Source organism: Bactrocera tryoni, chromosome 3, assembly GCF_016617805.1.
Source record: "Bactrocera tryoni isolate S06 chromosome 3, CSIRO_BtryS06_freeze2, whole genome shotgun sequence".
Classification (NCBI taxonomy): domain Eukaryota; kingdom Metazoa; phylum Arthropoda; class Insecta; order Diptera; family Tephritidae; genus Bactrocera; species Bactrocera tryoni.
The window spans coordinates 2,477,918-2,494,496 of NC_052501.1; the positions used below are offsets into that span (position 1 = coordinate 2,477,918).

Below are 16,579 nucleotides of genomic sequence, written 5' to 3' on the forward strand. Positions count from 1 at the left end.
AGCCTCTGCACCATATAGCAGGACGGGAATTATTAGCGACTTATAGAGTTTGGCTTTTGTTCGTCGAGAGAGGACTTTACCTTTCAATTGCCTACTCAGTCCGAAGTAGCACCTGTGGCAAGAGCAATCCTGCGTGGGATCGTAGTCCTTATTTCGTTTGCCATGGTCGTCATCAAAAGCGGGGTCTCTCATCCGAGGCTTGTTGTTCCTTTTCATTGGGGGTGTTTTTTTACGTGGCGGGTCCCAAACCCAGCGCACAACCCTATGTAGGGGATGTTTCGCCTTCTCACTTTAGCTCGCCTTCGAACGGATGTTCTTAGACTACCCAGAGGATACTTGGTCAAAGAACGGAAGTTGTGAGCTGCTTGAGCCATGTGTAAAAGAATCGTTTCTGGCCACTCCCAAGTGAATGGCGATCAGAGAACTTTCCTCACTTGCGTGAACTTCAACACTCCAAATTTCAATAACTAGACACAATCAAAAACCCGTGAAGGAGGATTGACACACACCACCTTTTCGCTGCTTTTGACAGCACGAAGAGGAGCTGCGTTGATGCTGCAATGTCTGAATTTGGTATCCCCGCTAAACTAATACGGCTGTGTAAGCTGACATTGAGCAATACCAAAAGCTCTGACAGGATCGGGAAGGATCTCTCCGGGCCGTTCGAACAATCTTCTATAAGAGTGTTTAGCTCGTGGCGTATGCCGATGATATTGATATCATTGACCTCAACACCCTCGCCATTAGTTCTGCTTTCTCCAGACTGGATTAGGAAGCAAAGCAAATGGGTCTGGTAGCGAACGAGGGCAAGATTTGCCAATTGGTGCCACGTAATAAAAAGAAGAAACGACTGGCATGCTGTTTTTAACTCGGTAAAGAAGAAGAAAATTACAGTTTTTTTCAAGGTTGTCAACACCTCACCACATAAATGGCGGCAAATTTAAATCTCGTGTTAATTTTCGTACACCCTTTATATGAGTATTTGTGAATGATCCGCACGACGAGCTAAGTCGATTTAGAGATGTTATCGGTCTGTATATACGGAAACTAAGCCTTAGCTTTCGAGATATCGTTCTGAAATTTTGTTGTTTTGCCATACAATCTGATCGATCTAAATTAATGTAAAGATCTGTTAATACCCTTTTATGTTATCAGTGGTGCACCTGGGAAGGATATCACAGCTTCGATGCAGCCAAAGTAGACGTTGCTTTTTATTTAATGTGCGTTAGATACCACACACTGTTTGGTGGGTGGGTATAAAATAAAATGGCTTTCATTGCGCCTTTAGCACTCCACAGTCTTTTGGCAATTCATATTCAGAAATATTCACGAGCACAAGTTGGTTCGTCACGACACGTCAGTACACCAAACGACTCAGTGCCCAAACATACATGCATATACATACACATACATATATAAGCATGTTTAGCTACATGCATTCCTGTATATGAAAGTGTGTGTGCATGCATTTTATATGACTCCTGGCTGGCCATAAGTGAATTGCTTTTAATTTCCACACTATTTTATGAAGGCAGTTCATTAACGATTTCACTTTCGGTGTGCACACTCATGTTTTCATGTGTGTGTGTATGTGTGTGCTTCACTGATTTATTTTCGCCTAAAAACACAGCGAAATAGTCTCAGCCATATAATTTAATGAAAAGCATTAAGCAATATGCAAACCACATAAATATGCCGCCGACTTGGCGTGTGTGTGCGACGGGGCGTATGAGTAATATTCTACTGCTGCTGAATGAGTATGCATGGAAAATTATGTGTAGATATGCCAGTGGCGGGATCAGAAATAATATTTTGGGGGGGGTAATAAACATTCCCCCATTACCCCCTCTGAATTCGCCACTGTATACAATGACTATTTGTCTTCGAGCGCTGAACGAATGAATGGCGTTTTATGCGAACTTTGCATTTTTGTTCTCTCCAACGGCATTTCCAAAGTTGAAGCAAATATACCGTTATTTCGGTACATTTATGCATATAAAAATGCAAGCACTTCTGTTATAGTGCAAGTAAAAGCTTAGCTAGAGTGTCGGTAGCCAATAAAGAAAACTTTTAAAGTTATCCGAATAGCAAACAGATAATGAAAATATATTGCCGTTTTTTGCGAAATCCAACAAAAATATCTAAATCCATGCAATTTTGGCCAAACGTTGCTGCAAGAGAGATGAAATAACGAAATATAAATACTTTAATAAGTATAAGTTTGTGCAAGCTAGACTATTTCTAAAAAATAATATTTTAGCACTGTAGGAGCAAGCAGACAGACACACTAGCCGATCACTACAACTTCTTGCTAACCTTTTTTGTGGTATTTATAAAATAAAATCCTCTCGAAAACACAATTAACAGCAGCGTGGCACTAAGCATCGTTTCCACTGGCCTCTTTGCCTCCGTCCACCGTTGACAACGAAATCACGTAGCTTCAAGGGCAACGCGTTGGCAGTCAAGCGAAGTTAACATTATATTTACTGACGATTTCACTTCATTGATGGCATCATTCAATCATCATCGACACTATCAACCGGCTAACTCAATGGAAACCGCAAAGTACGAACAACGAACTACTCAATCCGCAAGGACAACGAAAGGATACAATTGTATACTGAGCAAATGTTGGACAACGCGCGGTCAGGTCACCACCAAGGCAGGGTGTGTGTCCGTGAAAGTGAGTATGATATGATAAAGTGTGAGCAGGTGAATAAAGAGCGTTGAGTAATGTGGTAATGCGGTGATGAAATCATGTGAATTGCTGCCAGCAGAGACGGAGCGTCGAAAATCAAAACACTCAATTTGACCAAATGTTACCTTGATTGCTTTTCTGCGCCATTAACTCGACTAACACGATTAGCAAGCCACGAAAACTACGTCTTCAGCAGTCAGTGTGTGTGTAAGCGAGTATGTATAATAAAGTTCCATGAAATGGAAAAACAAAAGGCAACGGCATAGGCGTTAGTTGTGAGAGGGTGGGTGAGCGGTGGCGACCAGGAATGTTAATAAAGACCCAAACCACATGAGTCGCCTTCCGATTGAATGCGTAATTAAATAGTCAACAGTGAAACATGAAAAGCGCTGCCACTGCGGCTCGTCTGGGCGCTGCTAAAGTACCATCAAAGGCCACACAGCATGCGTGCCTTAAACAAACGCCACACCGCACAGATAAACACAAGCACAAACAGACGCAAAAGCGCAAATTATGGCCTCACTGAAACAATGCGACGGCAAACGCAGACGCAGTTTCTTAGCTAACTAACGCAGGTAACAAGTTTAATAAGGGCGGCAGGGCAAGCGAAAATCAAAGCAAAGGAAGGAAAGCGATAAAGTCAAGCTGGTAAATGCAAAAAAACCTTGTAAGAAGTGTAGTTGTAATCGACTATGGTGCTGTGACCAGAGCGTTTCCCTGGTCATTAATGGCAAATCGATAGTTTGCAGCAATTGCTTGACAACGGCAGCAGCTGTAACGGCATCAGAGCATACAAGCATACATGTGTGTATGTACGTGAATGTTAATCCACTCAAAGAGATGAGAGCATTCACATATGCAAAGCTACAAATATACGCCCAGATACTTGTATTTGTTGTATGTATGCCTTTGGTGGCAACCAGCAGCTGGCGGTGATAAAAATATTCTACTTGAGCTTACTCCAGGAGCAATAATGATAAAAAGACTTTATGTGGAAATAAAGGTTACATACTTTTTCTAGCAGGTAAGTGGTTGTTCTTCCCAAAAAGCTTCGGTAATTTGCATTCAATTTCAACTTTTTGAAACGCTAATGAGAAAATCATTATGCCAAGCGAATATTATTTTTAAGATTTGCCCGATACAGGTTTAGTATATTCATTGTAGGGCGGCTGCGGAAGCGTTGGGATGCCGGCCTTGGTTACCCTTTTTGATAAATTTAAGAATTCAAGACTTTGCGCACCCGAATCACATTGTCGGTATTTGTCGAAGTCGCAGGTCTCCCAGCACGATTATCATCAGCGACCTCTTCTCGGTCCTCCAAAAAGGCCTGGGGCCATTGAAACACACCACTTCTTGCTAAAGCAACATCTGGGCGAGCCTGCTTGAGCATATCAAACGTCTCTGTCGCAGATTTACCGAGTTTCACACAGAATTTAATCGCGTACCTGTGACTCTCCAGATGCTCGGAGACAACTGACCGGCCGTTCGTTCGTTAGGTGAGAACGCCCTCTACCGAATCCAGTCGGTGGGCGCACGCTCCGAAGTACAGCCGCGGCGGAAGAAAATCAGTCCCATTACTTTCCGAACAAACCCTGTATTCGTATTTCGGTTTCGGTAATCAGAAGACTTGATATGAGATTGTGGGGCATCTGTATCCGAGTCTAGTTCTGGAGCTGCCGGGTTGCTTCTAGACCGGAAGGTGCGCAGGAAAAGTCAAAAAAGTTGCTGAGTTTTGCTACTTAGGCAGCCTTTTACCAAAACAATGTTGGTCACCAACAGAGATACGTAGTCGGATATCCAAAGGTCGAGATGCATTCGGCATGTAGGATAAAGTTTGCATATCGGCACATATATACAGACGGACGAAGAAAAAAAATTATTCGAGAGAGTACGGTCTGTTTGGCTGCGAAATCTGGAACATTACACAGAGTGTTTTCACTTTTACAGCAATTTTTACTCAACCGACACGATCAGATTCCATGATACAACTGCTGCTCAGAATGAGTTGGTGCTGTAGTATGTCAACAACGTCTGCAATTTTGGTAATCAAAGCGCTCAGTTGCTTTAGAGCAACATTTGTCCAACGCAACATAATCCCATTGTTACCCAATTCAAGCCAACAACACGACTTATTATAAATTACTTGGGATAAATCAGCTTTTCAATTCAAAGAAAACAAGAAAATAGTAAAATTTTGCAAATCGAAAAGCTAATATTTAAAACTTTAATATTCAATCGTAAACTATGCAAAAACAAATATTCACATTGAAAAATAACAACAAATAAACGCAACACACTGCGTCACATAAGAGTGTCCACGTTGCGTTGAGTGTCGGTCCGTATGCGAGCATACTTGCCATATTCCATTTCACAACGCAGCGCTGCCGACACACATACATACACAAGCACTTCTGCGTTGAGCATGTACAAGGCACTTTCCTAAACGATAGATGCGACATATTATTTTTGCATGAAAAACCAAATGACCATAAATAATTTGCATTTCACTGAACACAAATGGACAATGTGTTTCCGGAAGGGCACCGAGGGACCCAAACACACGCGCGCACGTGAGCTCGAAGAAGCCTCAGGAATGTGCTTACAACCAATATGCATGCGACCAAGCATGCGCTTACTTGCAATATGTCTGTGTGTGTGTGTGTGGGCAAATGCCAACACACATACACACATATATGGGATATGTAATTGTGTTATTATAATTAATGTGCCCATGCGGCGTACAACATGACGTATGAGTAACCGGCCCACAGGCAATCTGGGTAATAATGCCCAACAAAGAAGGGTTAACATATTTCAAAATTTTCCCATGCAATTTTCCTTTTTTCCCATTTTCTTGCTTTTTTGTGTTTTTTTTTTTTGTTTGTTTCCCAATGAGCGCTCTCGTGTCGATGACTCTGGCATTACCTTAAATGTGGGTAAGAACACGTCAAAAATATTGTGAGCTCGCATATTTGGCCGCACAACCGAAAGGAATTTATTACCTTCGCCAATGGCATTTTTGGGCACACATTGGCAGTGGATAAGTGCGCAAACATCCATAAAAAAACACAAATTTTTTGAAATGGCCAAACAACTGACCAAACGGGTCAAATTTGAGGCAGCGGCGGCGGGTGAAATGCATTAAGGACAAGTGTACGAGTATGTTCGGGTCGTCAGGTTACTTTCAATGAGTGGTCACCTGCTCGCGATAATCACACACATGTCTGCATGATTTATTGATTATGGAAAAAATGAAGAGGATTACTAAGCAAGTACGCGACGTTTGTCTCCAGACGGTCTCAAAATACTACAATTACACCTGCTGACCATAATTTTCAGCGCCTCAACTTGTCAGCGCTGCTTAAATGGCAATTTCTCAAATTGTATGCTCCACTGACGCGTAACCGTATCCACTAGTAAGCCACGCATTTCAACGAACTCCACTGACCAATGCCAAATTCTAAAAATACACACTCCGATTAGTCGACAACAACAAAGTCGAGCATTAAGTGGAAACCACTCAACAGCCATCCGTTCTGGGCAGCATTTATGCCAACGTGTCAACGCTAACGCGGGTCAAACTGACCGTCACACATCAATTGCTTCGCACAGCCATCACCAGCATCATTACCGGCCACACCCGATGACAATATTCGCCTGGCTCAGCATCATCCGTTACTCGCCGCGCCTCGTCAGCACTGTGATACAAATGCATGCAATACAAAAACACAACTATTGTGCGTTATCAATAGCTGGCCAACAACAATAATGCCGCATCTGAAGGGATTTTCGCATTTTGTGTCAACAATGTGATTAAGATAAAGCAAACAACTAATTTACTTTATACATACATAAATATGTACAGTTAGTATGTGTCACTATGTGCCGTTATTAAAACTGTTGTTTTTATCAATAATATATTATATACCCCTTCCTCCCTGAGACTCTACTGCTGCTTGGCTCATTCATAAGCTTGATACTGTTTCAGTTTCCCATGAATTAATCTTTGTTATTGTAGTTGTTGTGCTCAATACACTTGTAAGGACAAAGGCGATTAAGCTCGGTCCGCTGACGTCGATTGTCAATAACATCACCACGCACACAACCACTGGCAACCATGGCAGTCGCAAAGCTTTTGAAGCCCCCTCATCAAAAATCGACCCGTCCACTGACCCCCAGCCATTTTCGGAAAATCTCACTGTCAGCCAACGTTCGCCAGCTCATTCAACAAATGCAGTCAGCCAATCATCATTTCTGGCGAATGTTTTCATAATCCTTTGTCCTCAAATGGCGTTTCAGACGAAATTTAATATGAGTAAAGCCATATTTTAGAAATTCTGGTAAACGAACTGGTTAAAATTAGACGAGAATTTTTCTCAATGATCGAAATCTGACCCTATCTTCACCAAATCCTACCGACCTAGAACATCTCAAAACTATTTCCTACTTTAAAACTTCTCTGGGCTAACCAAAAATCTGCTCGGTAAGTTACCATAATCTAATAAAGTCATATCGGATTATGGATAATCGAGCCGGATATTAAGATTTTTTTTTTAAATCCCTTCTTGGCAGTATGCTCACTTATAGCTTGATGCCGGTTCTTCGCCGCCGTTATTGTATTAAGAAGTGATGAAAGTAATCTTTAGATTTAAGCATACTATTGGATAGTCGAAAAAGTATTTTCGTATTTTGTCTTAGATCTCGTTGCAGTCATATATCACTCGCTTCCGTTCTGGAAATTTCGATGTGAAACATAGAGGTCGCTCTGGTGGGCCTACCGTTGAAAAAATCGATGAAATTATGGGAAATATTGACCAGGACCGTCACATAAGCAGCCATGACATCGCTAAGAAACTTAACATACATCATCAAACGGTTTTGAAACTTTAAAAGAGGCTGGCTACAAAAAGAAGCTCGATGTTTGGGTACCACAATAGTTGTCTGTGAAAAATTTAATGGACCGAATTAACATCTGCTATTCTTTGCTGTAACGAAATGAAAACGAAAGTTGATCAAATACGACAAAAATGTGCAAAAAGATCATTGTCTAAGCGTGGTGAAACTCAACAGATGGCCGGAAAGCCAGGATTAACGCCTCGAAAAGTTATGATGAGTGTTTGGTGGGATTGAAAAGGAATCATCCACTATGAGCTGCTGCAGCCTGGTCGAACGATTGATTCTACATTTTATTGTTAACAAGTAATGAGATTGAAGCAGGCAATCGAAAGAAAACCGTCCCAACTAACCAAGAGAAAGGACTTCTTCTTCCATCAGGACAACGCTAAACCAAACACATCTTTGAAAACTCGGCAATACTGGGAGAGCTTTGATGGGAAGTTATGATGCATCCACCGTATAACCCTGATCTTCCACCTTCGGACTACCATTTGTTTCGGTCAATGCATCAAGAGAAGCCTGTGAAGATTACTTGTCGCAGTTTTTCGCCGAGAAACCACAAAAGTTTTAAAAATAATAAATATAGAACTTCTGAACTTACCATACTACCACAACTAGAAGGAATATAAACTACAAATATCTCAAATATAGTTTCATGCTATACCCAGGAACCCGGGTTATTCTATAAAACTAAATTTTTCCCACAGTGAAAATGCATATGCACCTGGTGGAATAACTTTTGGGCGATCTTAGCAATCGTAGGTTCTCAACTTAACACGATTGCTGAATTCCTGTACTATATGTACACTACAGATAAAAATAACTCGTCTATGGTTTTGACTATGGTTATTTCCCATGTAAGGCTTGTCTTTTCCGGAAATTTTTATTACAAAATAAAAACAATGTTGAAAAAAGGCAATGTCCGTAAGAAATTAGCTTGGGAAAGCAAATTACACCCTCTGGCACCGGAAAGGAGATTCCTTACAACGCGAAGAGACTAATAACCATTTTGTCTTCCAATCTGATTTCTATATATAAGTATAACTGTATGCCAAATAAACGCGAGTTGACTGCGAATTTTCTAATTTTAGCTTTGACTCGCTTCATCACGAAAGTTAAACAGACTCACGACAAAACGGCGAAACTAAAATGTCTCATTTAATGTTCTGTGGCTGCGGGCAAACGATTTAAGATTATCACATTTATTTGTTTTGTTGAAGTCTGCAGCATAACTTGGCTGAATTTTATGAGGATCTTGATGTCGATTTAATTGGCCCTGCTTGGAGCGCCATAAGCGCACACAAACGCTTACTCTTCGACTACTTGCGGGTTGGACAAGCGTTTGTGGAGCATACTTTACTTGCTCTGCTTCGTTTGTTTGTGCTTTTCGGTTTTGTACGCCTTGGAATGGGCACATGAGTTCAATTTTTATGGAATATTAGTTTTTGTGTTCTTTAAAATAGTTTTCATACGAACTAGAGGATACAGTTACTTTATATAAGCTTCACGCCTTAAGGGGGTATTCTACTCTAGAAGCATGAATTTCAGCTAATTTTTAAAGTGTAAAAAAAGGCAAATAATATTTTTACCATCCATTTTTTATGGTGTTTTTATTGTAATCTTAAGGATACAGAAAAAAAAATTTACAAAAAAATATTAAAAATTAAAATAATTAGAGGGGGGAGAGACAGGTGTAAAAAAAAATGGCGCATCCTGGTGACATTGATCCTGACTCTCCTCGTGGTCTGAAAAAAAAATCAAAAGAAATTCTTAATCAGTAAGGAAGCTGTTATAGTCCCTATTTCAGGGAACAGGAAAAAAAATGGCGACTGCCTGAAAATAAAAATCATTTTTTACGCTTTTTTTTTGAAATTCCTGAATTTTTTTTAAATATTAAAAACAAAAATTTTGACACGATGCCGGTAGGAACGATAAAGGATTATATAAAGAAGGTTCACACAAAATTTCAAGTAAATCGGTCGTATAGAAATGAGATAATGCCGGTACCGTGTGGAAAAAAGTAGTTTCGAGAAAAACGCGTTTAAAAAATTCGATACGGCCGAACCGGGCTAGGTACTGCGTCACTAAAGTAACTGTAGCTCTTAAAATAATTTTAATTTTTAAAAATCCTTTTGAGGATATGTTCTTAAGGGTCTAAGCCTTAAATATATGAAAAAAAAATTGAATTTTTCAAAATTCTAGAGTAGAATACCCCCTAAATAGACTTTGGTGTTCGGTCTCTTTTAGTTGCTCTATGGTTCCATGATTTCGGAGTATAAGAGGCCAAATAAATTTTTTCGGTAAGAAGATTAATGACTTTGTTTTTTGTTGTAGCAAAAATCAAAAAATCTTTGGAGGAGATTAAAATATCATCTTTTAGTGGGAGATCCCGGAAACGGGGTCGAAAGAAGTACGAGTAATACATGCAAAGACGTTCTATGTATGCAGGTCATATTTGTAGTATGTTAGGGTCTATTCTAGATAAGTAGCAGTTTAACCTACTACAATATCTAGAACGAAATTTTCACAGGTTTCACGTGGAAACTCGAGCTCACGGTCTGCTATGGACTTTAAGGACGCCATTGACAGGGAGCAATGTAAAATTTCTGATAGCTCCACTGTAAACTCCATTGTACATTTCTGAAGTTTGTCGTAGTATTGTTGGACTTCGTTGACGTAATGTGGAAACATTCCCTTGATAGTTTCCGCTCCAAGCAGATGACGGTAAAGATGATTTCTGCGCAAAAAACACTGCAGAAACTGCTTGGAGAGTTGTGCATTATGTTCCTTAAGGCTTGCAGGCTCCACTTTGTTCGATGGAGGACATCAAGAGACATCCTGTGATAGTCCAAAGCGCAATATTCTGAGATGTTTTTATATCTTCAGCTGCGTCTCGCTACATCCAGCCCACCATATTATGGCTGCGTAATCTAGAGCTAACCAACCGATTTCATGGTAAATAACCAGCAACATTTTTTTATTCGTACCCCAGGTACTACCGGCTAGCGACTTGAGAATATTTTTACGGCGTTGTACTGTATGTATATGTATGTAATGATTGCAGTCATTTCCGGATTGAAGCAGTAGGAGTTCTGTTACTAGATACATGAGCAGTAGTCATCCTTTAGGATAATTTCTGGACAGTATAACCCGTTGAAAAGTGGGATCATGTAGTCGTTGCTTGTCAAACCATCATTACCCACCGAGCTATGCCTGATGTTTCTATATGTATCTCCTGCAGCCAGTAGACGTCCCGCCTATTTTGCTGCGCAGTTTTCTGCGAAGAGATCTAGCACTTGTGCAAGAGCGGGCGTTGGAGTTGTTCTTAAACCTCCCGTATAAGAGCCGCGAGCCTCTGAAGCCTTTCCATTGGCTTCCGGTAGGTGATTTTCCGTACGTCTGTTCACCATTCTACACCGTAGAGCAGAATTGGTCTTACGATAGCTGTGTAGCACCTTTGCGTAAAAGAGGGAATGAGCACCCAGGTTGTGCCGATCATATGCCTTCACTCATTTAAAGCGTTACTAGCCTTTCTCACTCTTTCTTCCACAGCAGTTTGCTATCCAAGGTACTTGTAGCGGTCCTTGAGAGAGAGTTCGCTTCCATTTATCAAGGGGAACCTCCATAGAAGAGTTTTATGCTTTCTTACGAACACAAACAGATCCGCTTTCTCCGGCTTCAATCCAAGACCCGCTTGCCATGCCCAATTCTGGAGTGTATTGAGAGTGGTGGTCATAATGCTGCTAATGTTCTGTAGACACCTACCCGTTAATAAGATATCAATGTCGTCCACATGTGCCACTAGCTTAAGGGCTTTTCCGTCTAAGTTCTTCAGCAGTATATTCACAACTAATGTCCATAGACACAGAGATAACACTTCACCTGGCGGAGTACATCTACAGACTTCCCTGGTCATTCTAGCGTCGTTTCATTCATATTTTCTAGAGGTCAAGAGGCTGTTGATCCAACGCTGTATAGCAGATTCAACACAGATTGACTGGTTACTATTCAGAGTAGATTCCATAGAGATATTGTTTAACGCTACAGAAATGTGCACTGGGACCATCACATAAGCAGTCATGACATCGCTAAGGAACTTAACATTCATCATGAAACGGTTTTGAAACTTTAAAAAAGGCTGGCTACAAAAAGAAGCTCGATGTTTGGGTACCACATGAAATGTCTGTGAAAAATTTAATGGATCGAATTAGCATCTGCGATTCTTTGCTGAAACGAAATGGAATCGAACCATTTCTGAAGCGAATGGCAACAGGAGACGAAAAGTGAATCAAATACGACAATAATATGTGAAAAAGATCATGATCCAAGTGTGGTGAAGCTCAACAAATGATCGCAAAGCCAGGATTAACGCCTCGAAAAGTTATAATGAGTGTTTGGTGGGATTGGAAAGGAATCATCCACTATGAGCTACTCCAGGCCGGTCGAACGATTGATTCTACATTTTATTGCCAACAACTGATGAGATTGAAGCAAGCAATCGAAAAAACGGCTAGAACTGATTAACAGAAAGGGCGTCTTCTATCAGGACAACGCTAGATCACACACATCTTTGATGACCCGGCAATTCGAAAATTTTAGTCATAGATTTCAAATTATTTTATCTTTATTTTGAAATGTATGCACATGTATGTATGTACAAATATAATAAATACATATGTGGACAGTGGTAAATTCATTTCATTTGACAATAAATCTCGGTGTCAATAAACAACAAATTATATCAGAAAATACATTTCACTTTGTTCAATAAAGTTACAGCCAACATATGAAACTGCAACACTGTAAAGTGTGTAAAACAATTAATATAATATTATATTTCTGTCCTACTACGCAAATCAGTTTAAAATATTTCAAAATCTTAGTACAAAAAATAAAAATAATTTTTCTTTCCCTCAAGTGGCAATTTACACCACTTTATTTATCCCCTAAAAACAAAAAGTGTGATTTTTATATTTATATATTTGGCTTGAATGTTCTCTCCTTGCATATAAGTACCGGTGTATATGTACTAGGTGTTATGTATTTACATTAATAAATGATTTCTTACAAATATGAGAATACAACGTCTTTGATCTACGTCTCTTCTGTCTCTTTTGTTTGCGACGATGGTTAGTGCTCTTAAATTTATATGCTCTGTTGCTGTCGTTTGTACATGTGTTGGTTTTGATTATGTTATTGTTTTATTAAACATTTCAGTAAAGCTAATAACAAAAGCGTCTTAATGCCTTCAGTAAGCAAATAATTACTGCTACAACTGCTATTCCTCAAATAACTGTTTATTTTCAACAAAAATAAATTACTTTTTAGAAATAATTGATTTCGAATTAAAAAAAATTCCTCATGCAAAATGGGCCCGTACGAATGCGCTTATATTTAATATCAGTACAAAAGTAGGCAGTAGCGCAACTTATCAACTAAGCTTAGTCACGAGCGCTTTTGCGTTCTCACGCGACGAACTACCGCCCACCAACGGCTTGTGGAACTTATTATTTACAGGTATATTGTAGAATTAATCTAATTATCATTATAATTGCTTTTAGTTTTACATTTTGAAACATTTTTACATTTTGCTCCCTATTCGTACTCAGCAAATATAGAATATACACTTGTATATGAGTAAATCACCTGTCCATTGTTAAAGTTAGCCCCTTTTAAAGCTACACGCCGTTATAATGTTTTGTTAATATCTGGATTACCAACAGCAGCTGGTAGACTCCTCTTCTCCGAACGCTATGTGTGAAATGCTCCACGAAGGCGTCTCAAGTCTGCCCACGCCCGTCACTTTGCGCTCATCATCACCATCCACGGGTATGCCGATGTCTACGTATGGCAAACGAAAAGCTGCATTGCCGTTTTTCGCTGACAGCGCTGCACAAGTGTGGCTTAAGGCGGTGTTGTTGTTCGTATAGGCTGATATGGAGTCACACGAATTGAATTGGCGCAACGAACAACTCTTACCCTCATCCGCCAAACGCACCAGACCCAATGCGGTGGAGAGAAATACTTGTTCGAGCCCTTGATCCGTTTCGGCTGATGCCTCGAAGTAGGTAGCGCCGATGGACGAGGCGAACAGGTATGCTTCGTCGTGCGTAACAGTGCGCTGTGCTAGCAAATCGAGCTTGTTGCCGACCAGTGTGAGTATCATGGGTTCCAGCACGTGGCGGTGCAGCTCTTGTATCCACGCTTTGATATCGACAAATGTTTTGTGTTGTGTCAGATCGAAAACTAAAATAGCTGCATTGGCGTTGCGATAATACATTGGTGCGACGGCTTTGAAGCGCTCCTGCCCAGCTGTGTCCCAGATCTAGAAGTGAGAAATGTATTTAGTATAAAACGCATATAATTCTGTAACTGCTGTTGATAGAATGCTAGAAAACATATTCTTACACAACACACGTATGCCTGAAGTCATCGTTGCAATTGATAAATATGTATATATGTATGTAATGTATGTATATATGGATATGTAAACGATTCATGTAAGCTATTTTGCAAATAAAAAACCTAGTAAAAACATGATGTTATTCAAAAGCGAAAGTAGACTTCAGACACGAGCTTCATCATAGTGTGTGCTACTTATATTTTTACGTAAGTACGTTCATACATACATACATACGTACTTATGTGAGAACAAAATACAAATTATATGGCTGTGTTGTTGCTTTATGACAGACATTATGAAAATTGAAGTATGATTTTTCAGACATTGCAAACCAACTATTATCTGCTTAGGTTGAACAAGTACATAGATGATTACTACAGATTAGTTCTAGATTTATATAAAGTGTAATTTTTGTATGATAATGAAGACCTTAAATAATGTGCAGCATAATAAATTCAACACACATGCTTATACGCAAAAAATAGATAACGGTTATATAATTTTCAAAACTATAAATGGCTTCTACTTACTTGTAATTTGATTTTTACATCGTCCAAGAGCACCTTGCAAGTAAAGAAGGACGCCGCTATCGTGGGACCAATGTCTCTATGCAATGTGTTTTTTATATATTTTGTAATCAAGTGTGTCTTACCAACTCCTTGCAAATATAAGAGAAAATTTTAAATATTATAGTAAGTATTAAAAGTGTAGTATTTTCTTTCTATCCGTTATATAAGAACGCTCTAAGTACAAACAAGTTTATTCCTGCAACAATTAGACTACAATCCGATCCCAAAAATATTAGAGAAATGTTAAATATATATAAATAAACAACTGAAGATTTTATAAAAACCCCCTGAAAAATAAAATGAAATTTTCTGCGATATGTATATCCACATTTTGATATATACATATGTATATGCATATGCTTATGCACATTTTCAATGGTGATTTTTATGATTCATTACTGAAGAATTACTGCATTCAGCGAATGCCAAAGCATCTCCCGAAGTGTGTTTTCGAAGCTTAAACCTTTCTAAAGTTGTTATCAGCAAATACTAGAAACTATTTCATATCAACTAAAGGGGATTGGACGCTTACGTGCGGTTTTTTCTATAACAAATACATGCAAAAATAAACAAAGACCGGTACATAAGTAACTAAAGTAGAATGACTGATAAGTTGATGAAGCATCAAAGTACAATGCGAATAAGTATTGCCTATTGTAGTTGTTTCCTATATTAATATAAGCGGACTTTTTTATCTGCTTACATTTAAAAATAGAAATAAAATAGACAAAGCTACAGTAACACTATGGTTTCTTTTATGTATGTATGTATGTATGTAATTATATGAAATGGGCACAGCGCTTAGTATTTGGGGCAAATCATGAAGAATGTGGATTGAAAAATATAGCCTCTTCAGGTGGTTACAGCGCATATAAATACACACGCAATAATTCTTTACTCTCGAGGTGTGTTTATCGAATTCCCGCACCCTTTCTAGCCAGTAACATAGGTGGATCAGATAAATTTTATGACAAATATTTGGTTACAAAAAAGTGAATCATATTATATTTTACCTCGTGAGCCCAGTACCACCACTTTGCCCTCAATTCCACGCATTTTTCATGAGCCTTCCTTTTGATATAGAATAACTTGATTCCACCAGCGTCCAGTTACCTTTCTATTAAGTTTTTTTATTAAGGATTTTCAAAAATAATCGAAGTTACACGGCTTGTAGTAAAAAAAAGTTTACCCGCCTTCTACAAGTTGTATTCCCTTAATTTGTCCTGAATTCGTCCTTGAAAATACAAATTTTATAAGCAATCACGTTGCTTAATAACAATGAGAATTTGTTTGAGTATAAAGAGCAGTTTTCAATAAATTATAGCAAGTTATGTTAACTTTGAAATATTTAATAAACCCGTATATCAAATAATTATTTTACTACGACATTACAACACTTTGTTAGCAAAGAGCAAAAAAATAATAATCATAACAAACACTTGTACTGTCACTTTTCTCTAGCATTTCGCTATTTGTGCCCTTCTGGTCTTATGCTTTTGTCGCTGCCACACGCAGCGAATAAATGAGATGTTAATTTTGCTTTCAATAATATTGAGCTCAAAAGCTCAATAAAATTTATTTACTTTATTACACAATTTCGTACCTTATAATAATATTGTATTAAGAAGTTACATTCAATTTTAATATCTCAAAAGTTTGTGTAATTCTGGATATATAATAAAATTCCTTACAAAAAAAAAATATTATTAAATGGCAAGAAAATATTTTAAGGTGCAGAACGTCAATCAAAAAAACGGAATCCAAGCAATTATATATGTATGCTTATAAACCTATATCCAACCCGATTAGTTTTAAGTGATATTTACAACCGTTAGGTGAACAAAACTATTATACTCTATAGCAACATGTTGTAGGGGTATTAAAATGGCGTTAGAGATGAGATTTTCTCAACATTTTTCTTCGACTGGATGCGCTTCGCATACAACTCTTCTGTCAAAACAAATTTCTGACGCAAAGCGAACAAAAAGTGCTATGAGAATGCGTTAAGGCAAA

At 38.8% G+C, this 16,579-nt stretch overlaps 1 protein-coding gene across 3 annotated transcripts; it reads right to left on the minus strand.

Moving 5' to 3' along the window:
- Positions 1–12,556: 12,556 nt before the first annotated feature.
- LOC120771872 (vacuolar protein sorting-associated protein 21) lies at positions 12,557–16,023 on the minus strand. 3 transcript variants are annotated; one of them, XM_040100126.1, is made up of 4 exons: positions 15,760–16,023; positions 15,580–15,683; positions 14,528–14,655; positions 12,557–13,919 (listed from the first exon to the last, which is right to left on the minus strand). In XM_040100126.1, the coding sequence occupies exons 2-4, from the start codon at positions 15,620–15,622 to the stop codon at positions 13,308–13,310; spliced, it is 783 nt and encodes a 260-aa protein (XP_039956060.1). In that variant the 5' UTR covers positions 15,623–15,683; positions 15,760–16,023; the 3' UTR covers positions 12,557–13,307. The 3 variants fall into 3 exon arrangements, with proteins under 3 accessions (XP_039956060.1, XP_039956059.1, XP_039956058.1); XM_040100125.1 differs by having other exon boundaries at positions 15,756–16,023; XM_040100124.1 differs by having other exon boundaries at positions 15,580–16,023.
- Between the last annotated feature and the right edge of the window lie 556 nt (positions 16,024–16,579).